At 38.0% G+C, this 21,612-nt stretch overlaps 1 protein-coding gene across 3 annotated transcripts in view; it reads right to left on the reverse strand.

Moving 5' to 3' along the window:
- Nucleotides 1–21,612, reverse strand: part of Adgrb3 (adhesion G protein-coupled receptor B3) — a 729,205-nt gene that overhangs the window by 20,132 nt on the left and 687,461 nt on the right. For all 3 annotated transcript variants that reach the window (XM_031367067.1, XM_031367069.1, XM_031367068.1), the window contains 3 exons: nucleotides 14,306–14,401; nucleotides 11,702–11,741; nucleotides 6,496–7,139 (listed from right to left, as the gene is read on the reverse strand). In XM_031367067.1, the coding sequence (XP_031222927.1) occupies nucleotides 6,496–7,139; nucleotides 11,702–11,741; nucleotides 14,306–14,401 (780 nt within the window). The remainder of the gene's footprint in view (nucleotides 1–6,495; nucleotides 7,140–11,701; nucleotides 11,742–14,305; nucleotides 14,402–21,612) is intronic.

A 21,612-nucleotide genomic window follows, 5' to 3' on the forward strand; every position in this document is an offset into this window, starting at 1 on the left:
CTGTCTATTCTTTGGTTTATTTGTTTGTTTGCTGAGAGGGGGCGGAACAGGGTCTCTCCATGGTCTGGATTTCACCAAGTATGGTGCTCTGGTTGGGCAGTGAGCTCCAGGGACTTGTCTATTTTTACCTTCCCAGTATTGGGGTTATACACATGTGACACTATGCTTGACTTCGTGGGTTCAAGGGTCTGAAATGAAGTCCTCATGTCCACAATACAAGCTCTTTTCTGACTGAGCCATGCCCTCAGCTCTGACCACATATTTAAGCAATGAGAATCAACTAAGCTACTTTATTTTTCACAAATAATTGGATAACTTTTACGAAATGTTACATGTAAAATCAAAACAAGCCAATGTGATGTTAAAAATCTTCATGAAGATATAAACCATTCTGTCTGTATAGCCTTCACTTCCAGGTAAGTTGAAACACACTTTCCTTTCCTGTGCAGTAACTTGAAATACATCTTTCTTTCCTATGCAGTTTCGTTTTTTGCAGTGTGCCACTGAGTACTCATCTCAACTGCATTATGCTCTTAATACTCCATTAAAATTCTCGTCAAAGGCCTCTAATGAGCTCCATTTGGACAAACAGCAAGGTCAATTTTCCACCCTCCTCTCGCTGGACTCTCAGAAGCTCTGGAAAGTTAATCACTTCCTCATTAAAGCTCTGGCTTTTTCTTGTGCCTCCTCTCCCTCCTTTCATTCACTGCAGCTCATTTTGAAACTAGTTTTGCTGGCTGTTTCCTATGTCCCTTCTTTCTAAATGTGGAGCTGCTGAGGTCTGCTCCATCCTATATGCTTTGCTGGATTACATGGCTTATCCTTTAGGCTTTAGTGCCACCTTTCAATATGCAAATATCCCTTTTTCTGTGGTCTTTCTCATCACTGACAGTTAATAACTCATCCGTCAAGACAGAGGCTTAGAATTGTCCCTCCTTTGTGTGCATCCCTCATCTTCCATATTAAATCCACTCATGGGTTGCCTATTTGATCTCTTAAAGGTCTCTGTCTATCCCCTCTTTGCCACCCACACCTCCACATCTCTACTCCCTTCTTAGCTACAGAGCTCTAGCATTTGGCAGAGGATCTGTCACAATAGTTTGCAGTCCCAAAAAATTATCGGTGAACGTTTGAAGGAGTGCCATATGACAGCCCCAGAATTTCAATGTGATTTTTTTTTTATTCTTACTCCTTTAAAGAACAGCCTGGGAGAATTTGAATAACCAATCGACCAAAAGATACAAAGAAAACCACTCCAAGTAGGCAGGTTGGCAGCTAAGAGAATCAAAACAATTTGTGAGGAAGCCATATCTTTTACTGATAGAAGGGAGAAATTCTCTAGGATGTTTTAATAGTGAGGAAATGTGCCATGGCCATGGTCTCAGGCTGCTGAGAGAGCCACTTAGTGCCTATGTGCCCAGAGGGGCTTCCACACACAACTCTTGAAAAATAATGAACAATTTCTCAGAGGGACTATGTCATTATTTGTGTCACTGAAAATTAAACTGGACAAGACACTAGAAGAATCACAGCAAATAATGAATTCCACTGACTAATGAATGGCAATATGAATGTCATTAAAAGTTTCTATTATAGGATGAGCAATGGACTCACTCACAGGGAGGAAAGCTTTGATAACAAATCCATTAAAAATAGCTGTGGCAGTGGAGTCTGGGAATAATTAATTATCTGAAATGGCTTTTATTCGAGCTAATTTTGTTTGTATGTCTGCATAAAAGATAAGATTCTCTAATCCAGGAACAAAAACAAAGCAATAATGGGAAAGTTTTCCTTTTCCCAGGGCGACATGAGAAAATATATATTATATATAAAGGATGAAATGTGGTTTTTGCACGAGGTCAGTTTTAGATGTTTTCTGATTGTGACAGAGTCTCCTGGCTCCTAAGTGAGGCCATAACATTCTGTGTAAATTCTTGACTATTGATTAGCAGTATTTAAGCTTCTTCAAAGACATTCAGAGTGTGATACTAATGATATAATCATAATTCAGCCTTACATCTGAAGTACTGCTTACAGTCTTCAAAAGCTTTTCATGTAATTTGATCTTCATGCCAGCCATGAGGGAGGCACCTATGCAGTGACATCATCACTAAAATATTTTACTTTTGGGAACCATTATACAGAGTGTTTTGTATTCTGTATCCAGCGGAAAACCTATAAAGGTATCTCTCCATCCACTTACAAATGCAGTGAGTCTTATCTGAGGTCCTGTCCAGTTAGGAGATGCTTTTATGCATGTACGCCCTCAGAGAAGCTGGAGTAACACAACTTTCTGTATATAGTGAAATAATGTCCATTTTAGAAGTGTTTTGTTGATAAGCGTCACTCAGACAAGACATGGCAGAAGTCACTCCTGCATTATATTAGGACAACATGTTCCTGCTTGATGCCTCAGTATAGGGGAATACCAGGACAGGGAGGCAGGAGTGGGTGGGTGAGTAGGGGAACACCCTCATAGAAGCAGGGGGAGGGGGAGCGGATAGCAGGTATTAGGAGGGAAAACAGGGAAAGGGGATAACATTTGAAATGTAAATAAAAAAAATAAAATATCTAATAAAAAAAGAAAGGAAGAAAAAAAGAACTCCATTGATAAGCAAGTTAAGAAGCCACACAGAGAACCATTAGATGACCAATGGATTAAAAGAAGAAGCCAAGGGGCCCCTAAAATGGTTGGACAAATAATGATGACAACGGGACTTTATCACAGGAGTGGGGAATCTGGCAGAAGCAGGAAATGTGTGGGAGCTGTGGCACAGACTGATGTCAAGAGCAGAAAAATGACTAGAGCTCTCCTCGGTTTCCATCTCCCTGCCAAACCCAGACTCTGGCCAGTGCCTCCTGCTGGCTGGATCCAGCCGGAAATTAGTGACACACAACCCATGCTAACACTCAGTGATCAGAGAAAGGGGGTAAAGAATGGGCATGACCAAACAGATGTAGGACAAGCACAGTCACAAGCTGTTCAATAGATACCAGTGTTTCAGACTCAGAGAAAATGCTGGTCAACGTTGACTGACAATAATGCACATGTAAATTTTAGAAAAATAAACCAACAGGAAGTGCTACAATTCCAAGCCATGCTGACCTGCCCTTTAAAAATATATAACATTTCAATTATTCCTTGAGAAATTCATAAAATGTATTGATCATATTCTCTCTCCATTTCTCTCTCTAACTTCTCCCAGGTCCTCAGTCTTCACTCCCTCTCAACTTCATAACCTATTCTCTCTTTTAATAGGCCCTGAGACTAATTTGGGTTACTCATAAACTCATGAGGGTGGGATCAGCCACTGGACCAGGGCCAACTGACAAGGTGGTACATCCTTAAAGAAAACTGACTCTCCTTCCTCTAGCAGCCATTGACTGTCAATAGCCCCTCAGCTATAGCTCAGGACTTATGAGCCCTTCCATGTTAAGATGCTAACTGGCTTGTTCTCATGTAGATCTTATGTGGGCAACCACAGCTGCTAGGAATTTCTGAGTATAGCAACCCTGTCATGTTGAGAAATGACTTGTCTCTTTATAAACAATTATGAATTTATAATTTTTAGACAGTAAATCAAAAAAAAAACCTGCATTCCAAAGCTTAAACTTGGGATCATGCTTGGGGTCATGATACATCCTGGTCATTGTTTATCCTTCTTTCTTTTTACCATATACACCATGAACCTGATGTATTTTTGTTATCTGAAGGTGAATATTCAAAGCACCAAAGGCAATGTTATCTTCATCTTAAGTAAAGTAGTTGCAGGACATGTTGGTCTGGATCACTTGTGAAAACTCAAATTCTAAAAATTTTTAGAATTGCTTAACTGGTTCATTCTGGGAAAGAACACGGTTGGGGCAACACCCTGTAACACAAATAAAGAGGAGTGTAATAAAGGGCATGGGGAAAATCTGGATACTTTTTTGTGCCAAGGAACTCCGTGAATGTCTTAAACATTTACACCCAATAATTGGGGGTTAGCAGAGCACACTTCCATGGAGGCTGGAGTCTTTTCTGCCGGCACTGCAGCAGTTGGGAGCCTCCCCCTCTCTTTGTTGCCTCTTTCTTACTTGAATAAAAGCTTCCACCCACTCACCCACTCAGGTCTCTTTGGCTTTCTTCTTTCTTTTTTGTACCTCAACTTGTGTCTTGCATGCAGTTTTCTCATGACTACTGGATTCTGTGTTATCAACTAGCAGCATTTACTGACCTTTTCTTCTTACCATCTCTTTTGGAGAAAAACGCCTAAGTTCATGGCCCATCTTCACATCCTAGCCATGAATAATAGATCATGCAACAGCTTGTCATGTTCTGCTTTATGAGTCTTCTAGGTTGTGTGTTCCTACATAGTTAACCTCTTGTGTCATTCAGAGGGGTCAAAGAGTTAGATGGATTCATTACTTAGATATTGGCTCCTCGAACAGATGCTTTTATTTGAAGATTATAACAACTTGTCTAAGTGTGGGGAAGATTAATTAATTCATGCTTTCAAGGTGATTTGAGAATCTGTTAACAAAAACTCTATAAAAATGCTAATTTTTATTATCCACTCTATCATGTATGTATGTATTCTTCATCAGTTGTTTCCCAAAAAGGTCACCTAAGCAGTTACTACTAAACATTTTTTAAAGAATAAATGGAGAACTAAATTTTATTCTGAATTCTGAATTTCCTTTTCAAAATATAAGCTTTGTGATATCTAAGTCATTGAAATGCAGATCTTTTGTTTGACATAAACACATATGATTTTTATGGTTAAAGTAACATACAAATGATGCTGATTAAAAATAAGGATATAGAGATTTGAAAAAAATTACAAGGTGAACCAATTGATACATGGAAAATATACTCTGTTGTACAAATACACAAAACATGATCAATAGCTGTATCAGTTGGTTTCTGGGTGTTAAATGAAAAACATTTTCACAACACCCAAATTATTTTAGTGTAGCTCCATTTGAATTTCTATATAAACTTTAAAAGAGTCATTACACAGAAAAAGCTCCCATATTTTCATTATTACTTTTGATATTATATTCATATATATATGTACATATACATATATATGTTCAATCCTCTTAAAACCCTTTGCAATTTTAGATGAATATTTTGTAGCTTATGCTTACTTGCTCATTATTGTAATGGATACATTAATATCTCTGAGTTAGGATTGAGGTAGCAGTAACAATTTTATTAGTTAAGAAAAATGGAATCTTTTGTCCAGAGAGGATACCTGCTACTCTAGAGTAGAATTTGATTTCTATCCCTATCTACACCTTTAATTTTGAAAATCATTCTTGCATGGATTTGTGCAGAAACCCTCTTCTGGTTGAGGCTGATCCAAACTTAAGACCTTTTCTTTCTGGAGTCTGTTTATATTCTGGCTTTGGTCTAGAGTTTTCTTGTTCTATTTGAGAAAACTAGAATTATATACATTTCATCATCTGTTTTGATTTGGACAGAATGAAAGACATGGCTTTGAAAAATCTGAAGGAGCTCTTGCTTTTGGGTGTTTGTACCTTAGAGCACACATTATTAGAATAACTCTGATGGAAAGGCTGTATGACCAATTACAATGGGTTTTCTATAAATAGTGACTTATGCAGTATACATATATATATGTATATATAATATATATAACATATTATCATAATTGAAAGTATATATGATAAGATAAATAAGAATACATGTGGGTTGTTTTATAGAGACTATACTAAGGTAATGGAATATGGCAATAGAAAATCAAATATACTTCCTGATACCTACTTCTGTCATCCTATTACAGTAGGAATGAGGATGATAATTGTTAATAATGCTCTACTCCATTGAGATGAAAAAAAGATGAGAATAGTTTACATTGTTTACTGTTGATGGCTTTATGAAGGGCATAGGCTGTTGTCTGGCTCTTAGTCCTGAGTCTTAGTATATTTAGAATATATACTTTGAGTTCTTAATAGTTAAAGACTAATACTTTTAATGGTCAACATTCTGTAGGATTAAGAACAAAACATTCATTCTGAATAATATTGTTGTAGCATAATGCTAATTAGTTTATAATCAGTGTAGTGGTACAACCCACAGAAATGTTTCAACTTCACATTAGCAGGTGGTCTTACAAAAGAAGATTTAGATCTATCCTTGAATCTGTAACACAATCCAATTACTATTTTATGTTTTACAATGCCCTGTCATGTCAGTGAAACCTCAAGAGGATCTGTTCTATTTTCTTTATGAATGTTCCACATGAGTCCCATTATGAGAGAGCTAGGATTGATTGTTATCACTTTAAAACATGCTGGTATCCTTTAAATAACATCTTGAATCAGCAGACTCAAATATACTGCTAGAAAAATTTTCTGTCCAGAATTTTAATATGTAACATCAGAAACTGCCAAAACTAATGCGGATCTTCTCTAATACCAGTATCATGTGAATCAGCCTGTGCTCCCTTCAAATATCAAGGGACTTCTCAACCTCTTCTGACTCACCTCTAGAGAACTCATTGATATCGTTGATCCAGTTTCACTTCTTGACAGTCCCACATTATCATCCAACTCAGAAGCCATGAAATTCTTCACAGCTGTGCGAGGCTCAAAGGGTAAATTCTGCATATGTTCCTGGGGTGCGAGATGCTGATCTAAGTTCATATTAAACTGGTCCATTACAGGGGGATTCATATTGAATTCAGGATTTACTTTGTAGTGTAATAGCCTTTCATGCGGCAAGGTTTCCATGCCAATATTCATTTTGCTCTCCTCTTTCATTGATGGCTGGGTGCCTACAGAACTTCTAGGCATCACAATATAGTCACTTTCCATCATCCGTTCTTGAGGGTGGACAATGTCCATATCGGCCCCTCTCAAATTGTCATCCGTGCATAAGTACACAGTTCTCCGCAGTTCAGTGTTCTCTTTCTTCAGACATGGATTGCTCAGCTCATTCATACTCATAGGCATGTGCAGGCCTGCGGGCTGTTGAATGATGACTTTGGAAATGACATTTCCAGGCAATGTGGAGTAGCTTAGCCCTTCAGGGTTTGTTCCCTTTTCTTCCTCATCATCATTTAGAGAGATCCTGGAGAGGGTTCCTGTTATTGTTGCTGCTCGGCAGGGACCGATATCCTTATGAAGCACTGCAAATTGGAGCAGGGTAGTAAATAAAAGGAAAATATTTATTTTTTTATCCTTATATGATATTTATCTTCTCACTAAAAACTCTCCTAATAAAGTAAAAGAAAAGTAACCTTTTAACAATTTATTTATACTTGTTTGTTCATGGTTCACGGATTACTGAATTGTTATTGATGTTCTAATGATACCAGAGATCACGAGTAGACTATAGCACATCTGAAATCTGGTTAACTGGCTTTCTAAGATTTCTAAAGATTTCAATGCCCTGTCCTGAAGAAAGCTCTGCATTAATTTCCAGGGAAAAGGTAGATTACCAGAGAAGATTCCTTCATTGGTCTACCTCAAAGCATTTCCATAAATATATAGATATTGTTCATACAAACTTGCTACTTTTACATAGGCCTTTCTTCTGAAGTTCTATAGAAGTTTTGTTCATTAAAAGAGTTCCTTGAAAGCTGGGTGTGGTGGCATATGCCATTAAATCCTACCATTTGGGTGACAGAGACAGACAGTTCTCTGTCAGTTTACGACAAACCTGCTCTATATAGTGAGTTTCAGGACAGCCAACACTACGTAGTGAGACTCTGTCTCAAAATAAAACTGGGGCAGGTTGGCCACTTTGTCCACAAATCAAAGCCACTAAAGCAGAAAATTTTACCACGTGTAGTATACTGGTTGGTTTTGTGTGTCAACTTGACACAGGCTGGAGTTATCACAGAGTAGAGAGCTTCAGGTGAGAAAATGCCTCCATGAGATCCAGCTATAAGGTATTTTCTCAATTAGTGATCAAGGGGGGAGGGTCCATTGTGGGAGGTACCATCCCTGGCTGGTAGTCTTAGGCTCTATAAGAGACTAAGCTGAGCAAGGCAGGGGAAGCAATCCAGTAAGAAACATCCCTCCATGGCCTCTGCATCAGCTCCTGTATCCTGACCTGCTTGACTTCCAGTCCTGACTTCCTCTGGTGACTTTCCTTCCATGGAAGGGTAAGCTGAACAAACTCTTTCTTCCCAAATTTGCTTTTTGGTCATGATGTTTGTGCAAGAATAGAAATCCTGACTAAGACATGTAGGAAACAATAAAACATTTGGTTTTAGAAACACAAAAAATTTTCAGACAGGCTGAATTTCGCCTATTATTGTTTAAAGCTTGAAAATATAATCATAATTATGAATTAGCACAGAAGTTAAAAACAGCAAATTATGAATATGTTTTGATACCATGAAGAAATGAAGCTTTTAAAATATTCCAAAGCATGAACCACTCATACAATACCTGCTATCTTTAGAAATGCTTTTACCTATTACTGTACTATTGCCTCCCTGTTTCCTATACTGAACATCATGTTAAATATCCATATATATGGATATGTCCATATATATACATATATAAATGTGTATATATAATTTTATGAATCCACAATGTGGCTGTAGATTTTCATGTTTAATATTATCATATCCTAAAAAATAAGAACCGGTTATGCTTTAAGACATTATTTCAAGATCTGGCGTGGTGGTAGTAAGCAATCCCAGCACTTGGGAGGCTGTTGTGGTCTTGGCTACTTATACTTTGTAAAAGCTAAAACAACAACAAAATAAAACCTAAACTTCTTAAGATAATAAGGGAGCAGTAATACATCACAATTGTTAGAAATAATTATAAATTAAATATTAAAGGGTGAAGTTTGTTAGCCAGTTTAATAATAGTTGAAATGAAAACAATGTTTAAAGCATTTCCAAATTCTCAGAATAGTTTTAGTTTCTAACAAAAACTGATCCAAAATTAACAGCCCTAAAACTTAAAGACACATGACAAGAATGTATTGTGTTATATTAGGGATGGACCGACGTTTTCACACCTTTATTAATAGATTGTAGGCTACAAAGGAAGCCTTAGTAGTGAGTATTGGTTTCATAATCCAGATGCAAGATACATTCATCTTTTTACAATATGACCTATGTCTATCAAATATTTGACAAATGTATTTATTCTAATGAAGCAGTGTCCACAATATGTGAGAGACAATCCTGCTTCTTTGATTTGCTTAAAATGTACACAAGTCTTGAATGTGAACCTCCTACACATGGCAACAATGTTGAAACAGTACCTTTGAGAGAAATTAATTAAGTTGTAAAAGGCAAAACAAAAATGAAAATCAAGCTACACAGAAAGCAACCTGAAGAGCTATCATAAGAAGATGTATACTGCAGCAGTATACATCCCAAAGCAGTTTCAAAGTTCAGAGCAGACTGCGCATAACCCATGAACTGAGACGTTTAAGTTTAGTGAATTTAACGTATGCCGAAATCTCTTGGAAGGACTCTGAAGAAAGCTGCTGACAAGCTCAACTAAAAAAGAGCACTGGCCAAAACGAAAACAGAAAAATAAAAATATTGTATATTGTTTCGGAATAATACATTGGTGCTGGTCTGTGTTTAAAAGGCTTAACCCCCGGACTCCAGAGCAGACTGGGGAAACCAGAACAATCTATCAGAAGACGGCATTGTGCGTGCTGAAGGGCTGGGAACATCAGCTCTGAAAAGAAGGTCTGACATATAGATTTTCAGCCCTTGATATGCATCAGAGTAATTTGAATGACTTCTAACAACCCTGGTTACTGTGTTCCAGTACCACAGTTTCTGGCCTAGAAGGTCTAGGTAGGTCTCCGAAAACTGCATTTCTAGGAATCTCCAGGTGAAGCCAACACTGTTTGCTTGGGTACCACACTTTGAGACGTACTGGTTTGATATGAATGGCTGTTAAGGAAAAGACAAAGGTGTTCTCATTCTTTTCTGTCAAGAACTCTTAGGAGTACCTGAAGAGAGGGAAGGAAGCTAAAGTGAGGATAGACAATTTGGTATTAAACAGATACCTAATTACTAAAATAAGTTCAAGCTTCCAGACACAGCCAAATTATAGTCTATAAATGGGGAAACTCACACCATGGCTTGCAAATTTTAGAAATCACAGTGGATGGATAAGCTGAGGGAAATTATTTTGCCAGGTATATGTTGAACTGGCAGGTTCAGGCAACTAAACACCAGCAAGATTATGCCTTGGTAACATTTTGTTGGGTGTTTTTTCCCTACAGGAAAAGATAATTCCTGCTCCTCTCACAAGCCCACTGTGGGTTGCCAAATCATAGCCGCTAGCTTACAACGGCTGTGACCATGCCCCGCCCAGAGTGTTCTGATTGAATTCAAGAATACAAGATTAGTCTCCCATGTGCTTGTGATTAGGGCAAGAAATATGATTTGACATTTGCACAGATTTTAATGGCTCTGAGTTGAATCTGAAAGCAACACATAAGGGAATCTGGAAGGTAGGGGGTGGGTGCCTTTCCCAACCTAGCAGGTTGTTGTAACATTTTAACTCCTTTATAGATAGTTTGGATAGGGACAGAGGTTCTATGTCAAATGTTCAGTGGCTATACAATCTCAAACAGATGTTATCCTGAAAGAAGTTAAGATGACAGCTAACAGAGATAAATGCCGAGGTTTATTTTTTTTCCACCCAGGAAGACATAACAGAAGCCTAACTTTAACATAATCTTAGAAGGAGAATCCTTGACAGGACCTATAAAACATCTGAGGGGTTTTAGATGACAAGTTGATGCTTGCACTGAAATATAAATCAGATGGGAATCTAGACCACATTAATAGAAGTAACTAGCCCATAGCAATGTAAGATGGATGGATACACTGATAATGTAAGCACTATAATTTAAGTTTATTGACAAATTAGGGGTTATTTTCAGCACTAGGCCCGGAAGATGCTCCTAGAAATGAATGATGATACAAGGCTGTTAAATCCAGAGGCAAAAATAAATAAATAATAAAAAATAACCCCCCTCAAAACAAAACAAAACAAAACAAACAAAACAAAGCAAACAAAAAAGAAAAACTCAGATTGAGCAAAATGATACTTGTTTTTAAATATTTGGATACTCAGATGAAATATACATACACATATGTATATATATGTATATATAAAGACAGCGTGGAGAACAGATGAAAGGTAAAATGTGCTACACTTGGCTGCACTTTGCAAGAGTATTTCCCAACAAGAGAAAAACACCCCAAATAGAAAGCACAATTTATTTTTAAATTTACAAGCCCTCTTCTCTAGTGAAAAATTAGCTAGTGGCTAGAGGATAGAGACCATTAAAACACACACACACACACATACACACACACACACACACACACTCATTGGTAGTCCATCAGTCTAGTTATTCATAGTGTATATATGATAAACAGAGAGGCTACAGTGACTTGCCTTACACCTGCCCTTCTTCATGTAGATGGAAGTTTAAGGCATCTCTAGTGCTTTCTGCTGCTGTGGTGCTCTCAATAATCCATCTTTTATTTCTTCTCATCACTCATTCCTTCTTTCTCCCCTCTCTATACAAATAGATCTCTGGCATTAGAGTGATTCTCACTGAAAGATGCCACTAGTCACTCATTTGAGTGGGGTGCTCAAAACACAGTGTTTTTTTTTAAATCAAACCCCACAAAATAAGTTCACATCCCTACAAATTAAATCTTAAAGATCAAAATATTCTTACCTGATCGGCAAGCAATGTCTACGTCCTTTTCAAAGTCTGTCTGTAACAAGAAATATGAAGGCATAGAATCATTATTTAATGAAGATTGCAAATGGTTTTGATATTCAAATTATCTGAAGCTTATAGATTTATGGCTAGTCCCATTTAGTGTTTTGTGCAAAACAGTATTCTCAGGGAATGATCAGAATTTCCTAGAGACAAAATGGTGTATAAAGCCCATGGAAAATTATATCACTTTGATATGGTAACATAATTAATTCCCGGAATGAAATGATAGACTTTTAGCTGGGATGGTTGGTTCCAGGGTCATTCTTGCTACTTAGGGAGATGAAGCAAGATTACAGATCTGAGGCCTAGCTGAGCCTGAGAATGACATCAAGGTTCCTGAGACCAGGCTCAATCGCAAAAGTTTAAAGTGGGAGAATGTGTGCCTAGCATGCCTGATGCCCTGAGTTCAATCCCCAGTACTGAATAGAAAGGGCAGTGGTGGTATACATTTGTAATCTAGCATTTGGGCTGGTGAAAAGAAGAAGAATCATAAGTTCAGGGTCATCTTTGGTTGTGTGGTGAGGCTAGCTTAAGCTAAATGAGGCCTTATATCAAGAAAAATCAAAAAGAGTGAGGGTTATATAACTCAGTGGCTAAGTTTGCATAAGCTGCACACCATCTTGGTTTAAGCTCTAGTAGGACTTCAAAAACAAAACAGAACAGGACCAGAATTTTAAAGCAATAGCCTAACTTTAATAAAGCAACCAGAAGGTACACTATTAGAAAATCCTTAAATAAATGTCTTTGAGTTTTGTATTTTACGCTTTCAGTTACAGTGTGTTACCTACGATACAATATTCTAAGATGCAGCTTTGCTAACATCACAATTCTACAGAGTCATATTTCTGCTACTGTGACCAAAGGCTCTCAAGTGCAGATATTAAAACCAAAAGATTAACAACTGCCTGTATGGCTTAGAATCTTCTGAATGCCAGCTCCACTATCACACAAATTCTTATTTTAAGCAAATCATCCTTTATTTAATGGTAAAATCAAGTTAATCTGTTGTAAGCAACTTCTGTCAGTCATATGCCTGTCCTTATTAATATTAATTTTAAATTGTATTATTATTGTTGTTGTTATATACAGACACATGCTGCAGAACATCTGTGTAGGTCAAAGAAAAACTCTGTGGGGTTGGATCTCTCCTTCTAAGTTTAATAGGTCCCAGGGATCACATGCAGGTCACCAGGTTTGCACTGCCAATGCCTTTACCTGTGGCATCACCTGGTCAGCCCAACATCAATACCTTAAACAGAGATTTTTTTTTTTTAGGGCTATCTGAATTTTAAAAAGAATTGGCTACTATTTCTCATTCTTTAGCTGCTAACATATTGCTTAGCCATATTTTTATGTTTCCTAGTCTTAAAAAAAAATTAATACTAGGTCAGTTATTCTTCAGAAAGCTCATTCCTCTTTGGTCTCGGTGCTGTTGGTGTTGCTTGGTTGGCTGATGTTCTATTTTGTCTGGAGATGGGTTCATGCTATGCAGTTCACAGTGTGCTCTTGAGCTGGGCTTCCTCTTGTCTCAGCCTCACAGTGCTGTCATTCCAGGCATGCACAGCAACTCCCAGCTTCCATTTCTGTTTTGATGATGGCAATTTTATCTCATTTGTAAAGTTTGACAGTGTATTTGTGCCTACAGCAGCAGTGACCCCAGTGGTACTCTGGGCTCATGTACAATCTGGACCTGTCACTGGGAAGGCACCCTTTCCTTGGGTTTTAGTCTCCTGGTGCTTTCTTTAGGCCATGTGGGGGAAACCACCTGGCCACCTGTACATACACATATTTAACTAATCTGAGTTGCAGCTCCTCTGCGGACTCTCATATTCAAGTAAGTCCGAACTGAGATAGGAAGCATGATCAAAACCTATTTTGTGAAACTCTTAAAAATTAATAAAAAGAGAGCTAAAGGAAAAAGCACAATATAACACAACCCACACACGCACACATATACAAAGAATAAAAAAAAAACACTAGATATGAAAGTTTATAGTGCTTCTGTGTAAAAATCTTCTTGAATTCTAGACTAGGTAAAAATACTCTCCACTGTTGTATGAGACACCATTCCAAACACTCAAGGGTACCAACAGCAGACCCTTGATTCAAAGGCAATCCAGAAAGAATGTTCATTGGTCATCAAAGTACCAAGACTTTACTAAATTTAAAGGTTTGTTTTATTAAGTGTTTGTGTGTGTGTGTGTGTGTGTGTGTGTGTGTGTTTGTGTGTATGTGCGTGTGTGTCCAGGCATGGGGGAACACAAGGAGGCCAGAGGACGGCATCAAATCCTTTGGAGCAAGAGTTATAGGCTGTGGATACAGGTGCTGGAAACTGAGCTTCAGTCCTTTGAAAAGGCAACAAGGACTTTTAAGCTCTAAGTCATCTCTCCAGCTCTCAAAGTATTAGTCATAATGACCTAAAGAGAACATATACTTTTTTATATAACTTTTACTTATACTTATACTTTATACTATTTTCTTAACAAGGAGTTTATTATATATATTCTTTAGAAACCCTGACTTAACTTATCAACCAGAAGGAAAATAAAAGCTCACCATGATTTGAGCATGTCCATTAGGAAAAGAACTTGAAGAATCAGCATTGATTGGATCCTGACAGTTTCTCAACCTGCATCTAAATGCATCTTGAACCTGTGGGGAGGAAAAAAAACATTAATTTTCTTTTTTTTTTTCTTGATAATAACTAGACACTGTCCATATTGGTCATCGATTATGAGAAAATGCTCCCTTTGCTGATGTGGTAGAAGATTCACTTTGTTACCTGCTGGTTTAACCTGTTTGTTTTGAGATAAGCCTCATTATCTATCCCTGGCTAGCCTGGAATTGGTTATACAGATCAGGTTTGCCTCAAGAAGTTCACAGAGATCCACTTGCATATCTGCCTCCCTGAGTGCTGGGATTAAGGCCTTCACCACCATGCATGCCTGACATTGTTTATTTCTTAATACAATTACACGTGCGCATGGCTGTGCTCTCTGGCCAGGGTATTTTTCTCTTGCCTTCACCTACCAGGGTAATGCTGAAACTCTTCAGAGAACACCATAGCCATTTCTGGCTTCATCCTTTGCCATTCTTATCAAATGGGTGTTTCTTCTGCTGTTATAAACCATGTGTATGATGTTCATGAAGATCAACTATTGTGTAAGATTCATAACAGGTTTTAACAGTGCAGAAAATGGAATCACCAATTGATCTTCTGACTAGAATTGATTTAAGATTTTTTTTCCTTTTCTGACTCCCATAAGACACTTTGGGGAGGACTATTCCTCTTTCCTCCTTCCAGTGTAAGTCTCCAGGCATAAGAACAGGAAACAACAGAACAGAAAGAAAGCACATCTCTTGATTTCTGGTTGACTGTCTTGGGAAAGATCAAGTCTCTTTGGATAATAAGTCACATTTCCTTAACATCCTATGAGTTTCTGGATGCAGCATCAACATAGCATAAGAGATTTCTAAGAACTCTACTTTAATTGTGGTACTACAAAATTTCAATAGCAGCGAAGAGCACTGATTGTTTTTTTATCCCATGGCACTTCAGCATCAGGACACACATCCACTTCCAGTGGTCCCTTGGGCCTCTTATACCTTCTTGATAAATTTGTTCATAGGTGGCTACTTATCCAAAATCAATGGTCAGGCCATTTTTTTTTTTTAAATCCTTCATCTGACTTCATGTGTTTGAGAGTCGCCTTCTCATCTGCTACAATCTGTTCTATTGTTATTAAAACCATAGCTGATGTGATATTGCGTTTTCCCTATACAGAAGCATTATTATAGAGACTGCAGGGTAAGTACTTGTGGATCTTTTCTATTGAAAAGCACAGCTCTACTCTATAACCTCCTGTCTCAGTTTGGATGTGAAATGTATATAACATATATGTCGGCCAGGAAACAAACAAATGCAAACAAAACAGAATACAATGGATCAAGACCCGAGTCCATGAATTTTATTTTGTCTCCCTCCTACACAGTTTTGAGTCATCAATAATCTCTCCAAATTGCAATCAGGATCTGGGATATGGACCTGAGTATTCACTACCACAGACTACTCTGCCAGCCCAATAATGAGATCTGCCCCATACTTTCTCCCTACCTAGGGTTCTCTGCCTTGTGGTGCAGCCAATTTCTGTGAAGTGGGACTGAGAGCAGGTGTCTTCTGATCATTTCTATTCTCTGATGCTAATATTGCTAATCTCAGATTCTTCCAAAAGAATGATCAGTTCCCAGATACATTTCTTTGGCTCAACACAGCGAGAGTCCAGCTGCACTGAAATCTACTCTGATTCCTTTTCCTGAAGACCCAGATGAACAGGAGAACTGACTCATCCAGTCCTCCCAGTGAAGCAGACAAGCTTGTGACAGAGCAAATGACTCTTTCATCCTAAATATCTTTGGGAAATTCCTTTTTAGATCAAGGAGTCATTGTAGGTTATAAAACGACACAACAACAATAGAAAATTGGCAATGAGTTCAGTGTTTGCCAGGTTCTCATTATTTTTTTGCTTATTCATAAGTCTGAATTAGCTAAACAAATTATTGTTTTTCTTTTTTAAAAAAAAAATCCTATAAGCCATTGTCAGAAAAGCAGGTCTATGTTAAAAATCTGTTTTAACAAGGTAACAATTAAAGAACAATTTATAAAGGAAAATCAATAATAGAACAAATTAAAACAAAGAACAATTTATAAAGGAAAATAAATATTAGGAACATTGTCTTTTGGGAGTTTTTCAAGTGACGATTTCCTTCAAAGCGATTTCTAAATACCAGCGTACATAAACTATAAAACATTGCAGTGGGAATGAAGGTCCTCATGTCAACTGGATCAGGGGCTCCCCTGTTTCACTATCACTGTCTTCTTTATGTTTCTAGTTGAGAGGTGCTTTGATTTATAACTATATTTTGTTATGCTAAGAACATCCTCAAAGTGTTAGCATGTTGGAACATGGGATTTTGGCTGACATAAATATGTGTTCCTGGTCCCTGGTCAGTTATATTTGGCTTGAGAATAAACTATTTCTTATTTCATGCAAAAGGGAGAGAGCTGTGTGTCTGCACTGACAGTAGCAATATTAAGTACCAATTTCACTGGTCCTCGCTAAGTGTTCTTTATTTCACAGCCATTGCCAAATAGTTGTCAAGGATTTTGTGGCTGACATTAAAATAAGGGAAAGTAAATTCTGTAAATTTCTCTTCCAAATCATTGTCTGGTGGATTGAAAGAGATACAAAAGAAATCTCTCTCCTATTTTTTCAAAACATACTCTTAGATACACACAAAAGTCAATACTTTAACTGAAAAACTTCCACACGTGATAGTGGACTAAGGTCATGTCTACCCTGGAGAGTGACATTAGCTTTATCAGTCAATGTAGTTTGAAAGAAGTAGAAGACAGAAAAGCACCCAAATTTTCCACCGTGTTTAAGGTTATTTTAAGGTTTTAAAGAATTAGATTCTAAGACATTTTTTTAGTGGAGAATTCTCATTCATAAGGATTTCCAGGAGAAATTTCATTTGATTCCAAATGCTTTATTTGCTTTTTTTTTTTTAATCTGAAAACACACCGAGGCTATCTAAATGAATTGGCATTAAATATTTGCTCAACACTGTGGGAGGAAATGATGAGACAAGATGCACAGGGCTCATCTCCTTGCCATAGAGGGGCTTAAGGGGAGATAGCATCTGGACAAGGTTTGAGTCACGTGAAAACATTTTGATAATTGAATTTTCTAGCAGGTAAACAGAGGGTTTTATCCTTGGTGAATTAATGTGAATTATACCCAGGAAAACAGCAATTGTTTGAAATTCAAGTTCTAGAGAAACATAAAAATAAATTGCAAAAAGAAAAAAATAGGTCATTCTATGCCATACCGAAATTGATATCCCCCTAAATTTCCTATGTCAATGGTATATTTACAAGGTTAGGCAGTTAATGTCCTTGGTTTACTATTTATGAAGAACTAATTTCTTACTTAACAGTTTTATTTAAAGTTTATTATTAGATATTATCATTACAAATCTGAGCTCCTGCAAAATTAACATTTCAAAACCTCTTTGGAAGCTAGTAAAGCCAATTTTTAAATGAATCCATGGGAGAACAATGAAATATTTAACATTAATTATGTCCCACTTTGTACCTAGACTATAAAATATCTTCTCTTGGAAATATTCTGAAAAAGTCTGTCATGCTAAGTGATGATCAGCCAGGCCTAAAAGTAAGAGAGAGCAGCAAGGAACAGATATATAACTAACTTTAAAATAGTCAGGGGACTTTAAGGGAATCTGAGGATCTGTAGTGAAATCTAGAAAAGGAGACAGACAGAGAAATCACTTATCAGAATACAGTTATAGCTATTAGTGCTGTGTATATTTAAGTTTCAAACCACAGCTAAGGGCTGCTCCTTTTGCAGTGGTATCAGTGACTGGAGACCCACAGTTGAGAAAGAACATGGAAGTCTTCCGTGACAAGCCTTAGCCCCACCTCAAGAGAGTGACAGCCTGGAAAGGAAACTATCAAAGATGGTTGTAATAGAGACATAATAAGGATGCTTGCTCTCCAAAAATCAAGGGTTGCTGGTGGGGGTGAAGATGGGGAAGGACTCAGTTTCCTTGAAGGGGCTGGCTACTAGGAGTTTGACCATGCTCAAGTGAGTATGTGGGAAACACAAAATGCATGCATGTGTGCGTGTGCGTGCGCACGCGCGCATGTGTGTGTGTGTGTGTTTGTGTGTGTGTGAGCGCGCACGTGCATGCTCGTGTCTTTGTGGGGAGGTGTAGGGTCCACAAGGGTGGGGGAAGGACCCGGGAGAACTGGAAAGTGAGTATTCATGATGTGAACTTCCCAAATAGTCAATAAAAATGCCTAGAGAGGAATCACTCTTCCTCCTGGATGAGATCTGAGTTCCTAACAGTTTGCAGGGGAATGTCTTCCTCCTGTCTCTCCCCCTCTTTCGGGTTTTTTTCAGCAGCAGTAAGCTGAGTGCTTCTCCGTTGGTCTTCACTCCAGAGACAGCTGGCAGAGAGTCACTGTGCAAAGTCCATGCCAGATTTAGAAGTTTCAGGGGAAGAGCACCCAGCACCATTGGCCGTGTTACAAATCCCAGAAACCTCCCAGGGAAGACTTGTTCGGTTTGAATCAGGCTCTGAATTTAGCAGCTCTACTGCTCAGACCAAATCTTCACCTCTTAAAAAAATCAGACTGTGTTACCTCGAGGTACTCTTCATGAATTCTTGTGAACTTCCAAGATCATTTTACGTGAGGAATACACAAGTTTTAACCTTGTATTCATTTCTTATTATTTCTGGGAGAGATTTTTTTTTTTTTGCTATGTGTTTTCTTAAGTCTTGTGTCTACAATCACATCTGTTGTTTCATTCTTGAACAAATGGCACAGATGTTTTCAACATAATATTCTATTTTATATTTAATCATTAATGAATGAATAAGTCTTAGTTTTATAAATACTATGGAATTGACATAGGTAACCCAGAGGACTTGATATTTAAAAAATATTACTAGACTTTCTCTTAGTAAAATAAAACAAAATAAAACAAACAAACAAACAAACAAAAAGGAAGGTTTGTTGTTTGCCATGCAGTGAAAGGTTCAGAACACATTCTCAGATTCCAGTCCTAATGAACCTTTACTGGGTTTCCCTAATGCAGTGAGGATCTACCAACTGCTACCTGAAATTTCTATGCTTTTGACCTTCAAATAAGTTTTTTTATGTCCCTTTTTGGGGCACATGGAAACTTCTTTAGATGATCTTTCAAACACATGGTCTGGAAAAAAATGTAGCGGCATTCCTTTCGTGTGCAAATGTGAGGGGAAAAAGAGAGGAATCAGATGCTAGACACCATGCCTCACACCTTCAGGGGAGGCTCTCATTCCAGCCTGTACCATAGCCTTTGAGGAAGACAGACTTGTTGCGATGCATAGAAGAGCAAGCTCGCACTTAGATACAAGAAACTTGCCCAGCACTATCTTGACAGGTGACAGACTTGAAGATGGAAACATGTTTCTTGCCCTGAAAGTCCTCCTCGATCCTGGACACCACTCTGCTTCTGTCTTTTCAAATTTGCTGAACAAAGATTGAACTTGTTCAAGCCAAGCAATGAACCGAAACAACAACAACAACAGCACATTTAAAAAAGGAATAACTAGATATGTTTCATCTTATCCCTTTAGTCGAGACACATTGGCTTCCTGTACTAGTAATAACAGAGCTGGAAGGCGAGATCTTGACTTCAGAGGAGGGAAGTGGGAGCTGCCTGTCAAGCTACCAGTGTCCCAGAAGCCTCTGCTCACTCAACACAGCAATATGATGTTGATCCCCAGGGTTGGGGGCAGCTGGAAGGAAAATGTGACTGGAGGAATTTAGAGGAACCATCAATCAGAGTTGGATGCTCCTTGGCAGGCATGACTGGTGTATCAAGTTGTGTTTTTGGCTCCCTGTGTGTGAACTTGTTCACGGAAGCCTCCTCTTTCGCCAGATTTTATAGCTTCTTTAACCTCTTTGTGCATCTGGATGGACAGACATAAGGATGAAGACTGAGAAGGATGCGGATGTTCCCCATATAATTGGGATTGGGACAACCTGGGAAAGCCTAACCTAAAAGCTGCAAGATTTACACTTCCTTGCCTAAGAAGCTGGATGCAGAGTGGGGTGAGATGGTGGCCCCTGAGGAAATGTTGTAAGACCAACAGCATGTTGTCCCAGGCTATGTCAAGTCCATGCTGCCCTCCAAACCTTATTTTGTTGCTTCTTGCTATTCTTCTACTTTAAGGCACATGCTTTGTTTCACTAAAAACAAAACAAAACAATGAAATCTTTAAATGATTTTCTTTTGGCGTTTTCCATTTGGCCTGAGAATCAGGAAGGTGTTAGTACATAACTCAGTTGTCTCCTAATCTATGTACTATGTGTCTGCCTTCCAAGTAAAGTGTTCCAATCAAGCCCTGACCCTCTCCACATCTGGCTACTTTCTAATGCTATAAAATACATTCACCATTTTTCAGATAGCATTTGGAGCAAGTAATTGTAACCAAGGCCACCAAATGCTCTAACTAGAACTCTGATATGAGGGAAGGAGAGAAAAGGGAGAGATGGAAGTAGAGAGGGATGGAGACCGCACAATTCATGTTCATTCTAAAGATTTTTCTGCAAAATTGTTTCACAGGGTTGAATGAATATTTGAGGCCTCATTTGGTACAGCCTGGCCTTCATGCCAGAGTTTGGGAGAGAGAAGAGAGAACCCAGGCTCTGACACTAGTATCGTGGAACAGCCACAGGATGCACACACAGGCAAGACAAGATCATCCATATAGGGCTCAAATTTAAAGCATCTTTTTCGCTTCTATTTAGCGGCAGGGTTCTATTGTAACTTATTTTGTAGCACAATCTTGTTATTTTCCCCATCTGACATCAAGCTGTAAGATTGTCTTAGAGTCTGGCACAGCCAGAGACAGAGATGAGAAGAATGTTCAGGGACCAAGAAAGTGGTTTCCTAGCAACAGGAACTATTTCAAAGGTTTCATAACTCTTGTGTAGTTTCATTTCCATAGCAATGAGGAGAATAGTAAATAGTATGTGTTCTTATCTGTTCAATCCAAATGAATTCTAATCAGCAAAAGCAGGAAATATCTATCTATTTGTTCTACTAGATTCTATTTGATTAGTTAGAACACTTTAGTGTATGGGTTCTACATAATATTTTCTGATTAATGATACCTAAATATTTTAAAACATTTTTCTTTAATATATTTTTTTGTTTTGTTTTGCCTTCTGTTTTCCTTAGAAACATTTGCTCAACCAACTCAAAAAGAAGCAACTATAGTGTTAAGCA

Source organism: Mastomys coucha, unplaced genomic scaffold (genome assembly GCF_008632895.1).
Source record: "Mastomys coucha isolate ucsf_1 unplaced genomic scaffold, UCSF_Mcou_1 pScaffold14, whole genome shotgun sequence".
Classification (NCBI taxonomy): Eukaryota; Metazoa; Chordata; class Mammalia; order Rodentia; family Muridae; genus Mastomys; species Mastomys coucha.